The sequence below is a fragment of the Prionailurus bengalensis genome, chromosome X, assembly GCF_016509475.1.
Source record: "Prionailurus bengalensis isolate Pbe53 chromosome X, Fcat_Pben_1.1_paternal_pri, whole genome shotgun sequence".
Lineage (NCBI taxonomy): Eukaryota > Metazoa > Chordata > Mammalia > Carnivora > Felidae > Prionailurus > Prionailurus bengalensis.
The window spans coordinates 81184375-81207866 of record NC_057361.1 but is presented as its reverse complement, the minus strand read 5'-3'; the positions used below and the strand labels follow the sequence as shown (position 1 = coordinate 81207866).

General features: G+C 38.9%; 1 protein-coding gene across 2 annotated transcripts in view; it reads left to right on the top strand.

The window, feature by feature from the left end:
• Positions 1–23492, top strand: part of PCDH19 (protocadherin 19) — a 156775-nt gene that overhangs the window by 84407 nt on the left and 48876 nt on the right. The window contains exon 4 of one of the 2 annotated variants that reach the window (XM_043569811.1): positions 21598–21770. In XM_043569811.1, coding sequence (XP_043425746.1) covers positions 21598–21770 — 173 coding nt within the window. The remainder of the gene's footprint in view (positions 1–21597; positions 21771–23492) is intronic. The other variant, XM_043569810.1, reaches the window with a different exon arrangement.

Here is a 23492-nt window from a genome sequence, read left to right as displayed (position 1 = left end):
TGATAGTGCTGCTATAAACATTGGGGTGCATGTGTCCCTTCACAACAGTATACCTGTATCCCTCGTATAAATACCTAGTAGTGCAATTGCTGGGTTGTAGGGTACTTCTTTTTTAGCTTTTTGAGGAATCCTCATACTATTTTCCAGAGTGGCTGCACCAGCTTGCATTCCCACCAAGAGTGCGAATGAGATCTTCTTTCTCTGCATCCTCGCCAACGTCTGTTGTTGCTTGAGTTGTTAAAGTTAGCAATTCTGACAGGTATAATGTGGTATCTCATGGTGGTTTTGATTTGTATTTCCCTGATGATAAGTGATGTTGAGCATTTTTTCGTGTGTCAGTTGGCCATCTGCATGTTTTCTTTGGAGAAGTGTCTATTCATGTCTTTTGCCCATTTCTTCACTGGATTATTTTTTCTGTGTGTGTTGAGTTGGGTAAGTTCTTTATAGATTTTGGATACTAACTCTTTATCTCATATGTCATTTGCAAATATCTTCTCCCATTCTGTTGGTTGCCTTTTAGTTTTGCTGATTGTTTCCTTCATTGTGCAGAAAATTTTATTTTGATGAAGTCCCAGTTGTTCATTTTTGCTTTTGTTTCCCTTGCCTCCAGAGACATTTTGTATAAGAAGTTGCTGTAGGCAAGATCAAAGAGGTTTTTGCCTGCTTTCTCCTCGAGGATTTTGATGGCTTCTTGTCTGACACTGAGGTTTTTCATCCATTTTGAGTTTATTTTTGTGTATGGTGTAAGAAAATGGTCCAGGTTCATTCTTCTGCATGTTGCTGTCCAGTTTTCCCAGCACCACTTGCTGAAGAGACTGTCTTTATTCCATTGGATATTCTTTCCAGCTTTGTCAAAGATTGGTTGGTCATACATTTGTGGTTCCATTTCTGGGTTCTCTATTCTATTCCATTGACCTGAGTGTCTGTTCTTGTGCCAGTACCATACTGTCTTGATGATTACAGCTTTGTAATACATTTTGAAGTCTGGGATTGTGATGCCTCCAGCCTTAGTTTTCTTTTTCAAGATTGCTTTGGCTATTTGGGGTCTTTTCTGGTTCCATACAAATTTTAGGATTGTTTGTTCTAGCTCTGTGAATAATGCTGGTGTTATTTTGATAAGGATAGCATTGAATATGTAGATTGCTTGGGGTAGTATAGACATTTTAACAATATTCTTTTAGTTCATGAACATGTAATGTCTTTCCATTTCTTTGTGTTGTCCTCAGTTTCTTTCATCTGTATTTTAGTTTTCAGAGTACACGTCATTCACCTCTTTGGTTAGGTTTTTTCCTAGGTATCTTATGCTAGGTATTTTTGGTGAAATTATAATTAGGATTGTTTTCTTAATTTCTCTTTCTGCTCCTTCATTACTGGTGTATTAAAATACAATTGATTTTATACATTTTCCTGTATCCTAGATTGCTTTGGGTAGTATCAACATTTTAACAAAATTTGTTCTTCATACCCAGGATCATGGAATCTTTTTCCATTTTTTTTGTGTCTTCTTCAATTTCTGTCATAAGCTTTCTTTTTTTTTTTTTAACAGAAGGAAACTTTAATATTTTATGAAGAAACCAAAAATGTAGGTCTAGTAATACTGATAAAAGAATAAACAATGACATATCAAAAGCATAAAAAGAAGCAGGACTATTTTGTTTTGATTACAATAAAACTATAGAAAGCTATAAGATTATAAATCATTATGCATCTGATGATATATATTTGGAATACATAAAAGACAACACAATTAGTATGGCAAATACATAGTCAGAATAGGGGACTTTAAAACATGTTTTTCAGAAATAAACAGATCATGTAAAATCAACAATACTATTATAGTTTGTTTATTTATTTATTTATTTATTTATTTATTTATTTTAATTCTTTTATTTTTTTATGAAATTTATTGACAAATTGGTTTCCATACAACACCCAATGCTCATCCCAAAAGGTGCCCTCCTCAATACCCATCACCCACCCTCTCCTCCCTCCCACCCCCCATCAACCCTCAGTTTGTTCTCAATTTTTAACAGTCTCTTATGCTTTGGCTCTCTCCCATTCTAACCTCTTTTTTTTTTTTTTCCTTCCCCTCCCCCATGGGTTCCTGTTAAGTTTCTCAGGATCCACATAAGAGTGAAACGATATGGTATCTGTCTTTCTATGTATGGCTTATTTCACTTAACATCACACTCTGCACTTCCATCCACGTTTCCACAAAAGGCCATATTTCATTTTTTCTCATTGCCACGTAATATTCCATTGTGTATATAAACCACAATTTCTTTATCCATTCATCAGTTGATGGACATTTAGGCTCTTTCCATAATTTGGCTATTGTTGAGAGTGCTGCTATGAACATTGGGGTACAAGTGGCCCTATGCATCAGTGCTCCTGTATCCCTTGGATAAATTCCTAGCAGTGCTATTGCTGGGTCATAGGGTAGGTCTATTTTTAATTTTCTGAGGAACCTCCACACTGCTTTCCAGAGCGGCTGCACCAATTTGCATTCCCACCAACAGTGCAAGAGGGTTCCCGTTTCTCCACATCCTCTCCAGCATCTATAGTCTCCTGATTTGTTGACTTTGGCCACTCTGACTGGCGTGAGGTGATATCTGAGTGTGGTTTTGATTTGTATTTCCCTGATAAGGAGCGATGCTGAACGTCTTTTCATGTGCCTGTTGGCCATCCGGATGTCTTCTTTAGAGAAGTGTCTATTCATGTTTTCTGCCCATTTCTTCACTGGGTTATTTGTTTTTCGGGTGTGGAGTTTGGTGAGCTCTTTATAGATTTTGGATACTAGCCCTTTGTCCGATATGTCATTTGCGAATATCTTTTCCCATTCCGTTGGTTGCCTTTTAGTTTTGTTGGTTGTTTCCTTTGCTGTGCAGAAGCTTTTTATCTTCATAAGATCCCAGTAATTCACTTTTGCTTTTAATTCCCTTGCCTTTGGGGACGTGTCAAGTAAGAGATTGCTACGGCTGAGGTCAGAGAGGTCTTTTCCTGCTTTCTCCTCTAAGGTTTTGATGGTTTCCTGTCTCACATTTAGGTCCTTTATCCATTTTGAGTTTATTTTTGTGAATGGTGTGAGAAAGTGGTCTAGTTTCAACCTTCTGCATGTTGCTGTCCAGTTCTCCCAGCACCATTTGTTAAAGAGGCTGTCTTTTTTCCATTGGATGTTCTTTCCTGCTTTGTCAAAGATGAGTTGGCCATACGTTTGTGGGTCTAGTTCTGGGGTTTCTATTCTATTCCATTGGTCTATGTGTCTGTTTTTGTGCCAATACCATGCTGTCTTGATGATGACAGCTTTGTAGTAGAGGCTAAAGTCTGGGATTGTGATGCCTCCTGCTTTGGTCTTCTTCTTCAAAATTCCTTTGGCTATTCGGGGCCTTTTGTGGTTCCATATGAATTTTAGGATTGCTTGTTCTAGTTTCGAGAAGAATGCTGGTGCAATTTTGATTGGGATTGCATTGAATGTGTAGATAGCTTTGGGTAGTATTGACATTTTGACAATATTTATTTTTCCAATCCATGAGCAGGGAATGTCTTTCCATTTCTTTAAATCTTCTTCAATTACCTTCATAAGCTTTCTATAGTTTTCAGCATACAGATCCTTTACATCTTTGGTTAGATTTATTCCTAGGTATTTTATGCTTCTTGGTGCAATTGTGAATGGGATCAGTTTCTTTATTTGTCTTTCTGTTGCTTCATTGTTAGTGTATAAGAATGCAACTGATTTCTGTACATTGATTTTGTATCCTGCAACTTTGCTGAATTCCTGTATCAGTTCTAGCAGACTTTTGGTGGAGTCTATCGGATTTTCCATGTATAATATCATGTCATCTGCAAAAAGCGAAAGCTTGACTTCATCTTTGCCCAATTTTGATGCCTTTGATTTCCTTTTGTTGTCTGATTGCTGATGCTAGAACTTCCAGCACTATGTTAAACAGCAGCGGTGAGAGTGGGCATCCTTGTCGTGTTCCTGATCTCAGGGAAAAATCTCTCAGTTTTTCCCCGTTGAGGATGATGTTAGCTGTGGGCTTTTCATAAATGGCTTTTATGATGTTTAAGTATGTTCCTTCTATCCCGACTTTCTCAAGGGTTTTTATTAAGAAAGGGTGCTGGATTTTGTCGAAGGCCTTTTCTGCATCGATTGACAGGATCATATGGTTCTTCTCTTTTTTTTTGTTAATGTGATGTATCACGTTGATTGATTTGCGAATGTTGAACCAGCCCTGCATCCCAGGAATGAATCCCACTTGATCATGGTGAATAATTCTTTTTATATGGTGTTGAATTCGATTTGCTAGTATCTTATTGAGAATTTTTGCATCCATATTCATCAGGGATATTGGCCTGTAGTTCTCTTTTTTTACTGGGTCTCTGTCTGGTTTAGGAATCAAAGTAATACTGGCTTCATAGAATGAGTCTGGAAGTTTTCCTTCCCTTTCTATTTCTTGGAATAGCTTGAGAAGGATAGGTATTATCTCTGCTTTAAACGTCTGGTAGAACTCCCCTGGGAAGCCATCTGGTCCTGGACTCTTATTTGTTGGGAGATTTTTGATAACCGATTCAATTTGTTCGCTGGTTATGGGTCTGTTCAAGCTTTCTATTTCCTCCTGATTGAGTTTTGGAAGAGTGTGGGTGTTCAGGAATTTGTCCATTTCTTCCAGGTTGTCCAGTTTGTTGGCATATAATTTTTCATAGTATTCCCTGATAATTGTTTGTATCTCTGAGGGATTGGTTGTAATAATTCCCATTTTCATTCATGATTTTCTCTATTTGGGTCATCTCCCTTTTCTTTTTGAGAAGCCTGGCTAGAGGTTTGTCAATTTTGTTTATTTTTTCAAAAAACCAACTCTTGGTTTCGTTGATCTGCTCTACAGTTTTTTTAGATTCTATATTGTTTATTTCTGCTCTGATCTTTATTATTTCTCTTCTTCTGCTGGGTTTAGGCTGCCTTTGCTGTTCTGCTTCTAGTTCCTTTAGGTGTGCTGTTAGATTTTTTATTTGGGATTTTTCTTGTTTCTTGAGATAGGCCTGGATTGCAATGTATTTTCCTCTCAGGACTGCCTTCCCTGTGTCCCAAAGCATTTGGATTGTTGTATTTTCATTTTCGTTTGTTTCCATATATTTTTTAATTTCTTCTCTAATTGCCTGGTTGACCCACTCATTCGTTAGTAGGGTGTTCTTTAACCTCCATGCTTTTGGAGGTTTTCCAGACTTTTTTCTGTGGTTGATTTCAAGCTTCATAGCATTGTGGTCTGAAAGTAAGCATGGTATAATTTCAATTCTTGTAAACTTATGAAGGGCTGTTTTGTGACCCAGTATATGATCTATCTTGGAGAATGTTCCATGTGCACTCGAGAAGAAAGTATATTCTGTTGCTTTGGGATGCAGAGTTCTAAATATATCTGTCAAGTCCATCTGATCCAATGTCTCATTCAGGGCCCTTGTTTCTTTATTGACCATGTGTCTAGATGATCTATCCATTTCTGTAAGTGGGGTGTTAAAGTCCCCTGCAATTACCACATTCTTCTCAATAAGGTTGCTTATGTTTATGAGTAATTGTTTTATATATTTGGGGGCTCCGGTATTCGTCGCATAGACATTTATAATTGTTAGCTCTTCCTGATGGATAGACCCTGTAACTATTATATAATGTCCTTCTTCATCTCTTGTTACAGCCTTTAATTTAAAGTCTAGTTTGTCTGATATAAGTATGGCTACTCCAGCTTTCTTTTGGCTTCCAGTCGCATGATAAATAGTTCTCCATCCCCTCACTCTCAATCTAAAGGTGTCCTCAGGTCTAAAATGAGTCTCTTGTAGACAGCAAATAGATGGGTCTTGTTTTTTTATCCATTCTGATACCCTATGTCTTTTGGTTGGCGCATTTAATCCATTTACATTCAGTGTTATTATAGAAAGATACGGGTTTAGAGTCATTGTGATGTCTGTATGTTTTATGCTTGTAGTGATGTCTCTGGGACTTTGTCTCACAGGGTCCCCCTTAGGATCTCTTGTAGGGCTGGTTTAGTGGTGACAAATTCCTTCAGTTTTTGTTTGTTTGGGAAGACCTTTATCTCTCCTTCTATTCTAAATGACAGACTTGCTGGATAAAGGATTCTTGGCTGCAGATTTTTTCTGTCTAGCACCCTGAAAATCTCGTGCCAATTCTTTCTGGCCTGCCAAGTTTCAAAAGAGAGATCAGTCACGAGTCTTATAGGTCTCCCTTTATATGTGAGGGCACGTTTACCCCTTGCTGCTTTCAGAATTTTCTCTTTATCCTTGTATTTTGCCAGTTTCACTATGATATGTCGTGCAGAAGATCGATTCAAGTTACGTCTGAAGGGAGTTCTCTGTGCCTCTTGGATTTCAATGCCTTTTTCCTTCCCCAGTTCAGGGAAGTTCTCAGCTATGATTTCTTCAAGTACCCCTTCAGCACCTTTCCCTCTCTCTTCCTCCTCTGGGATACCAATTATGCGTATATTATTTCTTTTTAGTGTATCACTTAGTTCTCTAATTTTCCCCTCATACTCCTGGATTTTTTTATCTCTCTTTTTCTCAGCTTCCTCTTTTTCCATAACTTTTATCTTCTAGTTCACCTATTCTCTCCTCTGCCTCTTCAAGCCGAGCTGTGGTGGTTTCCATTTTGTTATGCATTTCGTTTAAAGCGTTTTTCAGCTCCTCGTGACTGTTCCTTAGTCCCTTGATCTCTGTAGCAAGAGATTCTCTGCTGTCCTGTATACTGTTTTCAAGCCCAGCAATTAATTTTATGACTATTATTCTAAATTCACTTTCTGTTATATTATTTAAAGCCTTTTTGATCAGCTCATTAGCTGTTGTTATTTCCTGGAGATTCTTCTGAGGGGAATTCTTCCGCTTGGTCATTTTGGATAATCCCTGGCGTGGTGAGGACCTGCAGGGCACTTCCCCTGTGCTGTGGTGTATAGCTGGAGTTGGTGGGCGGCGCTGCAGTCAGACCTGATGTCTGCCCCCAGCCCACTGCTGGGGCCACAGTCAGACTGGTGTGTGCCTTCTCTTCCCCTCTCCAATGGCGGGATTCACTGTGGGGTGGTGTGGCTCGTCTGGGCTACTTGCACCCTGCCAGGCTTGTGATGCTGGGGATCTGGCGTATTAGCTGGGGTGGGTAGGCAAGGTGCACAGGGGCAGGAGGGGCAGGCTTAGATCGCTTCTCCTTAGGTGATCCACTTCAGGAGGGGCTCTGTGGCCGCAGGAGGGAGTCAGATCCGCTGCCGGAGTTTTGGCTCTGCAGAAGCGCAGAGTTGGGTGTTTGCGCGGAGCGAGCATGTTCCCTGGCCGGAACCGGTTCTCTTTGGGATTTTGGCTAGGGGATGGGCGGGGGAGATGGCGCTGGTGAGCGCCTTGGTTCCCCACCAAACTGAGCTCTGTTGTCAGGGGGCTCAGCAGCTCTCCCTCCCTTTGTCCTCCAGTCTTCCCGCTTTCCGAGCATAGCTGTTAACTTATGACCTCCCAGACACTAAGTCGCGCTTGTTGTGGGAACACAGTTCGTCAGGCCCCTCCGCTTTTGCAAGCCAGACTCGGGGGCTGTGCTTGGCCGGCGAGCCGCCCCTCCGCCCCGGCTCCCTCCCTCCAGTCCGTGGAGCGCGCATCTCCTCGCCGCCCTTCCTACCCTCTTCCGTGGGCCTCTCATCTGCGTTTGGCTCTGGCGACTCCATTCTGCTAATCCTCTGGCGGATTTCTGGGTTAGTTAGGCAGGTGTAGGTGGAATCTAAGTGTTCAGCAGGACGTGCGGTGAGCCCAGCGTCCTCTTAAGCCGCCATCTTGCCGGGAACTCTGTCATAAGCTTTCTATATAGTTTTCAGTGTATAGATTTTTCACCTGTTTGGTTAGGTTTATTCCTAGGTATTTTATGTTTTTTGGTACAACTGTAAATGGGATTGATTCTTTGATTTCTCTTTCTGTCACTTCATTGTTGGTATATAGGAATGCAACCAATTTCTGTTCATTGATTTTATATCCTGAAACATTGCTGAATTCATGAATCAATTCTAGAAGTTTTTTGGTGGAATCTTTTGGTTTTCCATATAGAGTATCATGTCATCTGTGATGTGTGAATGATTGACCTCCTCCTAGCCAATTTGGATGCCTTTTGTTTCTTTGTGTTGTCCGATTGCAGAGGCTAAAACTTCCAATACTATGTTTAATAACAGTGGTGAGAGTGGACATCAGTGTCTTGTTCCCGACCTTAGGGGGAAAGCTCTCAGTTTTTCTCCATTGAGGATGATATTAGCATTGGGTCGTTCATATATGGCTTTTATGATCTCGAGGTATGCTCCTTCTATCCTTACTTTTTTGAGGGTTTTTATCAAGAAAGGATGCTGTATTTTGTCAAATGCTTTCTCTGCGTCTATTGAGAGGATCATATGGGTTTTGTGCTTTCTTTTATTGATGTGATGAATCACGTTAATTGTTTTGTGGATACTGAAACACCCTGCATCCCAGGTATAAATCCCACTTGGTTGTGGTGAATAATTTTTTTAATGTATTTTTGGATCCAGTTTGCTAATATCTTGTTGAGGATTTTTGCATCCATGTTCATCACGGAAATTAGTCTATAGTTCTCCTTTTTAGTGTGGTCTCTGTCTGGTTTTAGAATCAAGGTAATGCTGGCTTCATAGAAAGAGTTTGGAAGTTTTCCTTCCATTTCTATTTTTTGGAACAGTTACAAGAGAATAGGTGTTAACTCTTGATATATGTTTGGTAGAATTCCCCTGGAGGGCCATCTGGCCCTGGATTCTTGCTTTTTGGCAGATTTTTGATTACTAATTCGATTTCCTTACTGGTTATGGGTGTGTTCAAATTTTCTATTTCTTCCTGTTTCAGTTTTGGTAGTGTATATGTTTCCAGGAATTTGTCCATTTCTTCCAGATTACCCATTTTATTGGCATATAATTGCTGATAATATTCTGTTGTTATAGTTTTTATTTCTGTTGAGCTCATAGTGATCACTTCCCTTCCATCCTTGATTTTATTTATTTGGGTCCTTTCCTTCTTCTCCTTGGTCAAACTGGCTAGTGGTTTATCAAGTTTGTTAATAGTTGCAAAGAACCAGCTTCTGGTTCCATTGATCTGTTCTACTGTTTTTTTTGGTTTCAATAGCATTATTTTCTGCTCTAATCTTTATTATTTCTTGTCTTCTGCTGGTTTTGGGCTTTATTTGCTGTTCTTTTTCCAGCTCCTTAAGGCATAAGGTTAGGTTGTGTATCTGAGATCTTTCTTCCTTCTTTAGGAAGGCCTGGATTGCTATATACTTTCCTCTTATGACCGCCTTTGCTGCGTCCCAGAGGTTTTGGGTTGTGTTTTTATCATTTCCGTTGGCTTACATGAATTTTTTAATTTCCTCTTTAACTTCTTGGTTAGCCCATTCATTTTTTATTAGGATTTTCTTCAGTCTCCAAGTATTTGTTACCTTTCCACACTTTTTCTTGTGGTTGATTTCGAGTTTCATAGTGTTGTGGTCTGAAAATATGCACGGTATGATCTCAATCTTTTTCAACTTACTTAGGGCTGATTTGTATCCCAGTATATGGTCTATTCTGGAGAATGTTCCACGTGCACTGGAGAAGAATGTATATTCTGCTGCTTTAGGATGAAATGTTCTGAATATATCTGTTAAGTCCATCTGGTCCAGTGTGTCATTCAAAGCCATTGTTTCCTTGTTGATTTTTTGATTAGATGATCTGTCCATTGTTGTGAGTGGGGTGTTGAAGTCTCCTACTATTATGGTAATACTATCGATGAGTTTCTTTATGTTTGTGATTAATTGATTTATATATTTGGGTGCTTCCACATTTGTCGCATAAATGTTTACAATGGTTAGGTCTTCTTTGTCTATAGAACTCTTGATTATGATATAATGCCCTTCTGCATATCTTGACACAGTCTTTATTTTAAAGTCTAGATTGTCTGATATAAATATGGCAACTCTGGCTTTCTTCTATTGACCATCAGCATGATAGATGGTTTTCTATCCCCTTATTTTCAATCTGAAGGTGTCTTTAGGTCTAAAGTGGGTCTCTTGTACACAGCATATAGATGGATCTTGGTTTCTTATCCATTCTGTTACCCTATGTCTTTTGATTGGAGTATTGAGTCCATTGATGTTTAGAGTGAGTACTGAAAGATATGAATTTATTGCCTTTATGATGCCTGTAGAGTTGGAGTTTCTGGTGGTGTTCTCTGGTCCTTTCTAATCCTTTTTTGCTTTTGGTCTTTTTGTTTTTGTTTTTCATATTTTCACCCCTCAGAAAGTCCCCCTTAAAATTTCTTGCAGGGCTGGTTTAGTGGTCATAAACTCCTTTAAGTTTTGTTTTTCTGGGAAACTTTTTATTGCTCCTTCTATTTTAATGACAGCCTTGCTGGATAAAGAATTATTGGCTGCAAAATTTTCTGATTCAGCACATTGAATGTATCCTGCCACTCCTTTCTGGCCTGCCAAGTTTCTGTGGATATTCTGCTGCAAACCTGCTGTGTCTTCCCTTGTAGGTTAAGGACCTTTTTTCCCTTGCTGCTTTCATGATTCTCTCCTTGCCTGAGTATATTGTGAATTTGACTATGACATGCCTTGTTGATGCTTGTTTTTTGTTGACCCTAATGGGAGTCATCTGTGCTTTCTGGATTTTGATATATGTGGCTTTCCCCAGGTTAAGAAAGTTTTCTGCTATGATTTCATCACATAACACTTCTACCCCTATTTCTCTCTCTTTCTCTTTTGGGACCCCTATGATTCTGATGTTGTTCCTTTTTAATAAGTCACTGATTTCTGTAATTCTGAAATCGTGCTCTTTTGCCTTACTCTCCCTCTTTTTTTTATGCTTCATTATTCTCTATAAGTTTGTCCTCTATATCGCTGATGCTCTGCTCTTCCTTCTCCATCACTGCCACTATGGCATCCTTTTGAGATCACAGCTTAGTTATAGCATTATTTTTTTATCTCATCCTGACTAGTTTTTACTTCTTTTATCTCTGCAGAAAGGGATTCTAATCTATTTTCGACTCCAGCTAGTATTCTTATTATTGTGATTCTACATTCTGGTTCAGACATCTTGTTTGTATCTGTGTTGGTTAAATCCCTGGCTGTTGTTTCTTCCTGCTCTTTCTTTTGGGGTGAATTCTTTCATTTCGTCATTTTGAAGGGAGGAAAGGAATTAATGACGTAGAAAAAATTAAAATTAAAAATTAAAATTAAAAAAATGTTAAAATTAAAAAATTAAACACACACACACACACACACACAAAGTCGAATAAATGATGCTAGATCCTAGGTGTGTTTTGCTCTGGGTGTTGAAAGTGGCTTGATGGATTAGAGATAAACGGGGGAAAAAAGAAAAAAAAGGAAATGGTTTGAAAATTTGAAAAAAATGAATACACTGAAGTAGACTAAAATGAAATGATGGAAGTAAAATAGAATTTGAAAAAAAATACAGAAAAGTAAAACATCTAGTAGAAAAATATTAAATAAAAGTGATTTTAATAAAATTAAAAATAAAAATGAATTTTTTTCTCTTTATGCTGAATTCTGTGCTTTAGGTTGTGCAGATTGTTGTGTTAAACCTCAGATCAGTTTTCTAGGTGTGCAGGATGATTTAGTGTTGTTCTGGCTGTATTTCATGGATGTGGGACAAAAAATTTCCACACTATTCCACCATCTTGGCTCCCTCCCATGCTAAGTGTACTCTTAATCTCCATCACTTATTTCACCCATGTTCTCACCCACATCTCCTCTGGTAACCATCAGGTTGTTCTCTATATTTAAGAGTCTCTTACTTGGTTTGCCTCTTTCTGTCTCTGTCTCTTTGTCTCTCTTTTTGTTTTGTTTCTTAATTATGTGAGCGAAATCATATGTTATTTGTCTTTCTCTGACCTATTTCACTTAGCATTATACTCTCTAGATCCATACATATTGTTGAAAATGGGAATATTTATTTCTATTTTTATAGCTGAATAATATTCCACTATATATATCCCGCTTCTCCTTTATCCATTCATTAATTGATGAACACTTGGGCTGCTTCCATAACTTGGCTATTGTACGTAAATAATGCTGCAGTAAACATAGAGTTGCATATGGCCTTTTGAATTGGTGTTTCTGTATTTGGGGGTAAATACCAAGGGATGTGATTACTGAAATTAATAGGGTAGTTCTATTTTTACTTTTTTGAGGAACCTCCATACTGTTTTCCACAGTGGCTGTACCAGTTTGCATTCCCACCAACAGTGCACGAGGATTGACTTTTCTCCACATCCTCACCAACACCTGTTGTTTCTTATGTTGTGGATTTTAGCCAAGAATACCTGACATTTTAAACTCACATTACCAGTCCTGTAGATCCTAGTATTCAATCCTTCACTGTATTATTATTCCTCTCACTTCTGCATAAAAAACAGAAGCTCTGAGATGGTTTGTAATATTCAGATGCATATAAAAAAGAATGATCCCACTTTAAAAAGGCAGATCCAAAACCAATTGGGAGAAGCTAAATAGATATCCCTGGCATCCAAATCACTGCAATTAAACATTATATTTATCTTGAAGCTTTTGAGAAGCCAAGGCAAAATTATAAGTACACCAGGGTATACAGTTCTCATTTTTCATTTAAGGAAGGACACACACTTGACAGGAGAATTTCTTTTCCTGTTCCTGAATTTTCAGAGAAATTAACATAGTTCAGGGTTTGACTGTAGTTTATAGAAGACATAGAAATATTATTCAAATATATATTTCCTTTATTTAAAATATGAAATTTATTGTCAAATTGTTTTCCATAAAAAACACACTGCTCATCCCAATAGGTGCCCTCCTCAATGCCCATCACCCACTTTCCCCTCCCTCCCACCCCGATCAACCTTCAGTTTATTCTCAGGTTTTTTAATATGAAATTTATTGTGAAATTGGTTTCCATACAACACACAGTGCTCATTGCAACAGGTGCCCACCTCAGTACCTATCACCCACCATCCCCTCCCTCCCACCCCCCATCAAACATCAGTTTGTTCTCAGTTTTTAAGAGTCTCATGCTTTGGCTTGCTACCACTCTAACCTCTTTTTTTTGTCCCCTCCCCTATAGAATTCTGCTAAGTTTCTCAGGATCCATATGAGAGTGAAAACATATGGTATCTGTCTTTCTCTGTATGACTTATTCCACTTAGCATAACACTCCAGTTCCGTCCACGTTGCCACAAAAGGCCATATTTCATTCTTTCTCATTGCCAAGTAGTATTCCATTGTGTATATACACCACAATTCATTTATCCATGTATCAGTTGATGGACATTTAGGCTCTTTCCATAATTTGGCTATTGTTGAGAGTGTTGCTATAAACATTGGGGTACAAGTGCCCCTATGCATCAGCACTCCTGTATCCCTTGGGTAAATTCCTAGCAGTGCTATTGCTGGGTCATAGGGTAGGTCTATTTTTAATTTTCTGAGGAACCACCACACTGTTTTCCAGAGTGGCTACACCAGTTTGCATTCCCATCAACAGTGCAAGAGGGTTCCCGTTTCTCCACATTCTCTCCAGCATCTATAGTCTCCCGATTTGTTCATTTTAGCCACTCTGACTGGCGTGAGGTGGTATCTCAGTGTGGTTTTGATTTGTATTTCCCTGATGACGAGTGACGTTGAGAATCTTTTCATGTGTCTGTTGGCCATCTGGATGTCTTCTTTAGAGAAGTGTCTATTCATGTTTTCTGCCCTTTTCTTCACTGGATTATTTGTTTTTCTGATGTGGAGTTTGGTGAGCTCTTTGCAGATTATGGATACTAGACCTTTGTCTGATATGTCATTTGCAAATATCTTTTCCCATTCCGTTGGTTGCCTTTTACTTTTGTTGATTGTTTCCTTTGCTGTGCAGAAGCTTTTTATCTTCATGAGGTCCCAATAGTTCATTTTTGCTTTTAATTCCCTTGCCTTTGGGGATGTGTCAAGTAAGAAATTGCTGCGGCTGAGGTCAGAGAGGTCTTTTCCTGCTTTCTCCACTAGGGTTTTGATGGTTTCCTGTCTCACATTCAGGTCCTTTCTCCATTTTGAATTCGTTTTTGTGAATGGTGTAAGAAATTGGTCTAGTTTCATCCTTCTGCATGTTGCTGGCCACTTTTCCCAGCATCATTTGTTAAAGAGACTGTCTTTTTTCTATTGGATATTCTTTCCTCCTTTGTCAAAGATTAGTTGGCCATATGTTTGTGGGTCTAGTTGTGGGGTATCTATTCTATTCCATTGGTCTATGTGTCTGTTTTTGTGCCAATACCATGCCGTCTTGTTGACTACAGCTTTGTAGTAGAGGCTAAAGTCTGGAATTGTGATGCCTCCTGCATTGGTCTTCTTCAAAATTACCTTGGCTGTTCGGGGTCTTTTGTGGTTCCATACAAATTTTAGGATTACTTGTTCTAGCTTTGAGAAGAATGCTGGTACAATTTTGATTGGGATTGCATTGAATGTGTAGATAGCTTGGGTAGTATTGACATTTTGACAATATTTATTCTTCCAATCCATGAGCACGGAATATTTTTCCATTTCTTTATATCTTCAATTTCCTTCATAAGCTTTCTATAGTTTTCAGCATACAGATCTTTTACATCTTTGGTTAGGTTTATTCCTAGGTATTTTATGCTTCTTGGTGCAATTGTGAATGGGATCAGTTTCTTTATTTATCTTTCTGTTGCTTCATTATTAGTGTATAAGAATGCAACTGATTTCTGTACATTGATTTTGTATCCTGCAACTTTGCTGAATTCATGTATCAGTTCTAGGAGACTTTTGGTGGAGTCTATCGGATTTTCCATGTATAATATCATGTCATCTGAAAAAAGTGAAAGCTTGACTTCATCTTTGCCAATTTTGATGCCTTTGATTTCCTTTTGTTGTCTGATTGCTGATGCTAGAACTTCCAACACTATGTTAAACAACAGCGGTGAGAATGGACATCCTTGACGTGTTCCTGATCTCAGGGAGAAAGCTCTCAGTCTTTCCCCATTGAGGATGATGTTAGCTGTGGGCTTTTCATAAATGGCTTTTATGATATTTAAATATGTTCCATCTATCCCGACTTTCTCGAGGGTTTTTATTAAGAAAGGATGCTGAATTTTGTCAAATGCTTTTTATGCATCAATTGACAGGATCATATGGTTGTTATCTTTTCTGTTATTAATGTGATGTATCAGGTTGGTTGATTTGCGAATGTTGAACCAGCCCTGCATCCCAGGAATGAATCCCACTTGATCATGGTGAATAATTCTTTTTATATGCCGTTGAATTCGATTTGCTAGTATCTTATTGAGAATTTTTGCATCCATATTCATCAGGGATAGTGGCCTGTAGTTCTCTTTTTTTTCCTGGGTCTCTGTCTGGTTTAGGAATCAAAGTAATACTGGCTTCATAGAATGAGTCTGGAAGTTTTCCTTCTCTTTCTATCTGTTGAAACAGCTTGTGAAGGATAGGTATTATTTCTTCTTTAAATGTCTGGTGGAATTCTCCAGGGAAGCCATCTCGTCCTGGACTCTTATTTGTTGGGAGATTTTTGATGACTGATTCAGTTTCTTCATTGGTTATTGGTCTGTTCAAACTTTCTATTTCTTCCTTTTTGAGTTTTGGGAGTGTGTGGGTGTTTAGGAATTTGTCCATTTCTTCCAGGTTGTCCAATTTGTTGGCATATAATTTTTCATAGTATTCCCTGATAATTGGTTGTATTTCTGAGGGATTGGTTGTAATAGTTCCATTTTCATTCATGATTTTATCCATTTGGGTCCTCTCCCTTTTCTTTTTGAGAAGCCTGGATAGAAGTTTATCAATTTTGTTTATTTTTTCAAAAAACCATCTCTTGGCTTCATTGATCTGCTCTACAATTTTTTTAGATTCTATATTGTTTATTTCTGCTATGATATATATTATTTCTCTTCTTCTGCTGGGTTTGGGGTGTCTTTTCTCTTCTGCTTCTCTTTCCTTTAGGTGTGCTGTTAGATTTTGTATTTGGGATTTTTCTTGTTTCTTTTATTTTTTTTTTCAACGTTTATTTATTTTTGGGACAGAGAGAGATAGAGCATGAACGGGGGAGGGGCAGAGAGAGAGGGAGACACAGAATCGGATACAGGGTCCAGGCTCTGAGTCATCAGCCCAGAGCACGACGTGGGGCTCGAACTCACGGACCGCGAGATCGTGACCTGGCTGAAGTCGGACGCTTAACCAACTGTGCCACCCAGGTGCCCCTCTTGTTTCTTGAGATAGGCCTGGATTGCAATGTATTTTCCTCTCAGGACTGCCTTCGCTGCATCCCAAAGCATTTGGATTGTCATCTTTTCATTTTCATTTGTTTCCATATATTTCTTAATTTCTTCTCTAATTGCCTGGTTGACCCACTCATTCTTTAGTAGGGTGTTTTTTAACCTCCATGCTTTTGGAGGTTTTCCAAACTTTTTCCTGTGGTTGATTTCAAGCTTCATAGCAATGTGGTCTCAAAGTATGCATGGTAGGATCTCAATTCTTGTATACTTATGAAGGGCTGTTTTGTGACCCAGTATGTGATCTATCTTGGAGAATGTTCCTTGTGCCCTCGAGAAGAAAGTATATTCTGTTGCTTTGGGATGCAGAGTTCTAAATATATCTGTCAAGCCCATCTGATCCAATGTATCATTCAGGGTCCCTGTTTCTTTTTTGGTCCTGTGTCTACATGATCTATTCATTTCTGTAATAGGAATATTAAAATCCCCTGCAATTACCACATTCTTATCAATAAGCGTGCTTATGTTTGTAATTGTTTTATATATTTGGGGTTCCCATATTCGGTGCATTGACATTTATAATTTTTAGCTTTTCTTGATGGATAGACCCTGTAATTATTATGTAATGCCCTTCTTCATCTCTTGTTACAGCCTTTAATTTACAGTCTAGTTTGTCTGCTATAAGTATGGCTATTCCAGCTTTCTTTTGATTTCTAATAGCATGATAGATAGTTCTCCATCCCCTCACTTTCAATCTGAAGGTGTCCTCAGGTCTAAAATGTGTCTCTTGTAGACAACAAATAGATGGGTCTTTTTTTTTTAACCATTCTGATACCCTATGTCTTTTGGTTGGCACATTTAGTCCATTTACATTCAGTGTTATTATAGAAAGATACGGGTTTAGAGTCATTGTGATGTCTGTAGGTTTCATGCTTGTAGTGATGTCTCTGGTACCTTGTCTCACAGGATCCCCCTTAGGATGTGTTGTAGGGCTGGTTTAGTAGTGACAAATTCCTTCAGTTTTTGTTTGTTTGGGAAGACCTTTATCTCTCCTTTTATTCTCAATGACAGACTTACTGGATAAAGGATTCTCAGCTGCATTTTTTTTCTGTTCATCACATTGAAGGTACCCTGCCATTCCTTTCTTGCCTGACAAGTTTCAGTAGATAAATCCATCACTAGTCTTATCGATCTCCCTTTATATGTTAGAGCATGTTTATCCCTAGCTGCTTTCAGAATTTTCTGTTTATCCTTGTATTTTGCCAGTTTGACTATGATATGTCATGGAGAAGATCGATTCAAGTTACGTCTAAAGGGAGTTCTCTGTGCCTCTTGATCGCATCACTTAATTCTCTAATTCTCCCCTCATACTGCTGGATATTTTTAATCTCTCTTTTTCTCAGCTTCCTCTCTTTCCATGATCTTATCTTCTAATGCACCTATTCTCTCCTCTGCCTCTTCAATCCCTGCTGTAGTCGATTCCATTTTATTTTGCTCCTCATTTATAGCATTTTTTAGCTTCTCATGACTATTTTTTAGTCCTTTGATCTCTGTAGCATAGATTGTCTGCTGTCCTCTCTGCTTTTATCAATCCCAGCAATTAATTTGATGACTATTATTCTAAATTCCTGCTCCATTATATTGCTTATATCGTTTTTGATCAATTTGTTAGCTGTCGCTATTTCCTGGATTTTCTTTTGAGGAGAATTCTTCCATTTAATTATTTTGGGTATTCCCTGGGGTGGCTCCAAACTCCAGGACATTTCTCCTATGCTTTCCGGAGAAACTTGTGTTGGTGTGCAGGGCTCTAGTCAGACCAGATGTCTGTTCCCACCCCATCGCTGGGGCCACAGTCAGATTGGTGTGTACCTTACCTTCCCCTATGTCAGGGGCAGGACTCACTGTGGAGTGGTGTGTCCCCTGTCTGGGCTACTTGCACACTGCCAGGCTTGTGGTGCTTGTTCATTTTGATCTAAGGGTGTATTAACCAGGGTGGATCCGCAAGGCGCACAGGGGCAGGAGGGGCAGGCTTAGCTCGCATTGCCGTGGTGGTCCTCTGCAGGATGGGCCCTGCAGCACTGGGAGGGAAGCATGCCCATTGGAGGGATGGATCCACAGAAGCACAGCTTGGGAGTTTGCATGGTACAAGCAAGTTAGGTGACAGGAACTGTTTCCCTTTGGAAATTGGGCTGGGGGATGGGAGAGGGAAATGGCGCTTGCCAGTGCCTTTGTTCCCCTGCTGTGCTGATCTCTGTCTTCCAGGGCTCAACAACTCTCCCTTCAGGCATCCTCTCATCCTCCCTGCTCTCTGAGAGCAGAACTATTGACTCTTAACATTCCAGATGTTAAGTCCAGCTGGCTGTCAAAACTCATGGAGTCCGGCTCCTGCGCTTTTGCAAGCCAGACTTTGGGAGCTCTGCCTTGCCTGATGGGCTGCCCCTCCACTGCCCTAGCTCCCTCCAGCTAGTTCATGTAACACACACCACCTCTCTGCCCTTCCTACCCTCTTCTGTGGGCTTCTTTTCTACGCTTGGCTCTGGAGAGTCCATTGTGTTAGTCTTCTGGTGGTTTTCTGGGTTATTTAGGCAGATGTGGGTGGAATCTAGGTGATCAGCAGGATGAGGTAAGCCAGCAGGATGAGACAGCAGGACAAGCATCCTCCTACTCCACCATCTTCCCCAAGCTTTCTCCTAAATATATATTTCCTGTATCACTCCTATAAAAAGACCACAGACATAATATTTAATTATAACTCAATGAAGACATCATATGTAGTAATGATCATATAAACATTAACCATTTATTGAGCATTTGTGTGTACCTGGTATTTCATGTACAATATCTCATTTAGTCTTGAAAATGGCCTTGTGATGAAGCTTTTAGCAAATGCCTTTTGCAGACAAAGAAATTGAGGCTCAAAGATATTAGATATCAGGCCCAGGGTCCCATAGATAAAGTGGCAGAGTACAGATTGTTCTAATGACAGTGCTGTTTCATCTACAGTCTGGCAATCTAACATGCCACAGGAATAGTGTTTTAAAGAGTGTAAACAGTGTTTGTCAACTGAGGGTGATTTAGCAATGTATGGAGACCATTTTGGTTGTAAATTTTGGGAGAGGCACTACTAGCATCTAATGGGTAGAAGACAGGGATGCTGCTAAACATCCTACAATGCGCTGGACAGCCATAGACAACAAAATATCAATAGTACCAAGGTTGAGAAACCTTGGTCTAAGTGGTGGTTAATTGCATTGTCCTTATATTCCTCTTCAACGTATGTCCTAAGCATGTTTTGACAACTGCTGAAATGCACTCAATTCAGGATTGAAGTTTCTGGCTTAAAGTAGCAATTTTTTGTTGTGAATTAAGGAAATTTTCCTGTGCTCCAGATACCAGAGATGCAGGTCAAAAAATTAATATTTGTTATAAGAACATATGATTCAGACAGGTCATTTCCTTTCTTCTGAGATGCAGGAGTCCATGTGGGCAGGACCAATTTTTTTTTTTTATAGAAGATAAATTTTGAATCTGTTTAGGCTGTGGGATTAGTATTTACAGGAAGCCCCAACATCTGTGCCATAAAGCTAGAAATGGCTATACGTTGTAAAGCCTGTGTTTCCAGTTGGTCTTCTTGACCATAAAGGAAATATAAGATGATTGTTTTTTTAATAGAACTACATGCTGGTAGGTCCACAGGGCTGCATACCTGCATGACATAATTTGGAGGAGCTAAGTGAGTTGGCCTATTTAATGATTTTAGTTTTAATACAGGTGATGCTTTAATACAGTGATCCTTTCTGAAAATAATTAGCAAAGAGGTCAATGCTTTACTCTCTCCTGCTCTTCATTTTCTTATAATTATGGCTTTCCAGTTATTGGCCTTTTGATCTTTACCCTTTCATATTCAGGGCAGCAAGCATTCTATATCTAGGTTGGTCATATGTTAAAAATCTGCTGTGATTCCTTTTGACCAATGTAGAGAATGACAATGTATCTATTGTGTCCATTGCATAGCTCTTCATAATATGTACTGAATGTTCTTATCAAAGCCTCAGAGAGTCAGGCTGGTGGATGTTCAAGGTTGAGCACAGCAAACAAGTTTGCACTATCACCTCCACAGAGATGGTACACCACCTCCCTTTTCAGAGGTACAATAGGTCTGTTGGGACTTGTCCTAATTCAAAAGCATGACACTCTCCCTTGTCGAGACAACACATTTCCTTGAGTATGCCTTTGCTACTTCCTCATTGACTGGGGAATGGATTCACTATTTACTAGGTATTTCAGATGCATAATTTATGGCGCATGGTGTTGCACATCTTCAGATTCTGTCAGAACTTACAAAATATTAGAAATTGCAGGTGGAGGTCTCTATGGATATACATTATGTATTATTCTCTATGTTGGATAGTATGGATAGTATGTTTAGTGCATTGTATGGTGGATTGATTTAACAAATACAAGAAAAATTGGCCCATAAACTCTTCAGCTGAAAGTTTTCATATTCTTACCATAACTACACCCACAATATTATTAGAGCTCACTCTCTGGTTCTCTTTCATCTTACTGTGCATGCACCAAGGCTCTTCTCTTCTCAGCCCCTGCTTCTCCTCTTTGTGTTTGAATTTGTCTCTCTGACTTTCTCTGTTAAAACTCACCTGAGTTCTCTGATCCTGATTTCTATTTTAATTGCACTACCTCAATTTCTGCCACTTTCATTTTACAGTTGATTAGTAGACATCTTTGGAGAAGCAGCATACATAGTGGTTAAGGGTCCAGGCTCTGGAGCTAGACTGCCTGTCCTGGGTTTGGTCTTACTACATTTTCATCAGTTGTATGAAAGTTACTTAACTTCCATGTGCTTCTGATCTTTCATCTGTAAATGGGAATATTAATGGTACCTTTCTCTCATATAGTTGTAATGATTAAAAAAGTTAATTCACGTCAAGCATTTAGAATAGTGCCTTATGTATAGTAATCAATCGCTCAGTAAACATTAGTTATTATTTTACTTTGATTCTATAAGAAGAGAGAGAATCTTTTGAAATGGTGATATTCTTTGCAAGTGGTGGTTTCAGATTTGTACCTTCTTCCACCTTGCCTGTAGTAGTAATACATTGAAGATACGTGAATGAAAGTATTAGCTGCATCAGCCTCCAATAGTGGGAACCTCTCTGCAGTGTTAAACAGAAATTATCTTTAAACAGAAAATTCCTCTTTCTACTCTTTTGAACAATCCAGTCACTGTTGGCCTCACCAAAGAGCTGATATCATCTTGCCTCTGAAAGATTTTACAAAACAGATTTATCACAGTTGTAAATTATCATTCTTTCTTCAACCCAGCAGCTCCACCTTCAAGGACTTAGAGGGCAACAGTCTGAAGGATAGTGGTCATGAAGAGAGCGACCAGACTGACAGTGAACATGATGTCCAGCGGAGCCTATACTGTGATACTGCTGTCAATGATGTGCTGAACACCAGTGTGACGTCCATGGGATCTCAGATGCTTGACCATGGTAAGGGTTGGTTGGATGTAATTTGCAGCCACAGATTCCCAAAGAACCCAGCATGTTTGTAGGTACATTGTTCTACTTTAATGAGTGTGTTGTCAAGGTATACACTGTGCTCATGCCTGAGTATCATCTATATAGTTTTGAGGTGTCCTAACACCTAACCAGTCTACTTCACCCTCATAGCTGACTACATGTCATATTGTATACATTCTCTTCAATAATAAATGCACTGAGCACATAGAAAGTGAGCAGATGCCTTCTCACCGGGAAAAATGCCTCTTTTTGCTTTAGTACATGAACTTTAAGTGATCAGTTGAGTCTCACAGAACATAGCACTAATGAGACCAAAGTGGTGGGTTTTATTTCCATATCAGGCTGGTTAAATTTACCCAGAGAGAGACTCTGTTCTCTGACCACAGATTGCATACCCTTTACCGAGGATAGAAAGTACCAAACTTCCCATTTTGCCTGTGGGGCTGCAATGCCAAATCCCTCTAGCTACCACACAAATATATGTCATTGATCATAGGACAGACCAGGGTAAGAAAGTATGGCTGACTCAAAGTAGCATTCTGTGCACATGAGAAACACCTCAAAGCAAATGTCAGGAATGGTATTCTCATGTATGAAGAAGAGTCTATTTTCGTGAATTCAGCCACACATGGTTTAGCAAGAGGAGCTATTTAAAACTGTACTAGGCAGAAACCGGGGTATAAAAACATTAGCAGAGTTCAGCTAAGGCAGAATGTTCAGATGGGCTTGGGCACAAATGTCATTTTAAATGTTATACTGATGCAAACATGCTAGGCAAACAGCCTGTCTTTTTCAATTAAGAACTATGAATTCATCTTGGTGTTGAGGCTCAGTGAAGCTTCAGAATGCTTGGCTGTGTCTTGGGAAAAGCTAGACACAAGCTCAGCTGGAAGCCCCACTGCTAAAAGACTTAAAGATGAGGAAACAAAACATGGTGATTATGTGCTGGTCTTCAGCTATTTCATTTCACTGTAAACATCATTAAATGCTTTTGTTTTGGTCTTATAAATGAATCCAAAGGAAAAAAAATTGCACAATTCACAAAAAATGTTTTTCATAGAAAAAAAAGTTAGTCACTGTAGAGTCTATTAAATTGTCTAATCCATCCCCTCCCCAGCAGACTCAAGTGTCAAAGTCTATAATATATAGAGCTCACTACTGATTGTGCATTGGTGTCTTCCCTAATTGGTGAGTGGTGACATCCACAGAAATAATATAGTTTCTGGGCAACCTTACTAAGATTAAAGATGAAAAAATTAAACATTTATATAACTGAAACAGAGACTGTTTAAATCTCAGAGGATTAGTAGTGTGTTACAGCATACAGACTGGTATGTATCAGTTACTAGTCTTGTGTCTCAAAAAAGTGCTTTTTCATTTATGTCACAAAGGCTTTTAGTTGGATGCTTTTTAAAGATGAAGTGAATGCAGAACAGGAAATAGCCATAATTAATTTTCAGTTTATCCCTGGCCAGAACAACATCTGTTTGAATTTTTTTGTCGCATTTTTCTAGAAAAACAGTATCAGTGGACTATTTTAGTTTTTCTGAGGGAGTGTTTCTTACAAATGGGATGTATTGTATATATATGGTGTGCAAATTGTATAATAATGAGAGTATTCTAAAGCAAATGTGTGACATTATTCCAAGACTCTTCTACATATAAGATGATTACACACTCATGCGTGTGCAC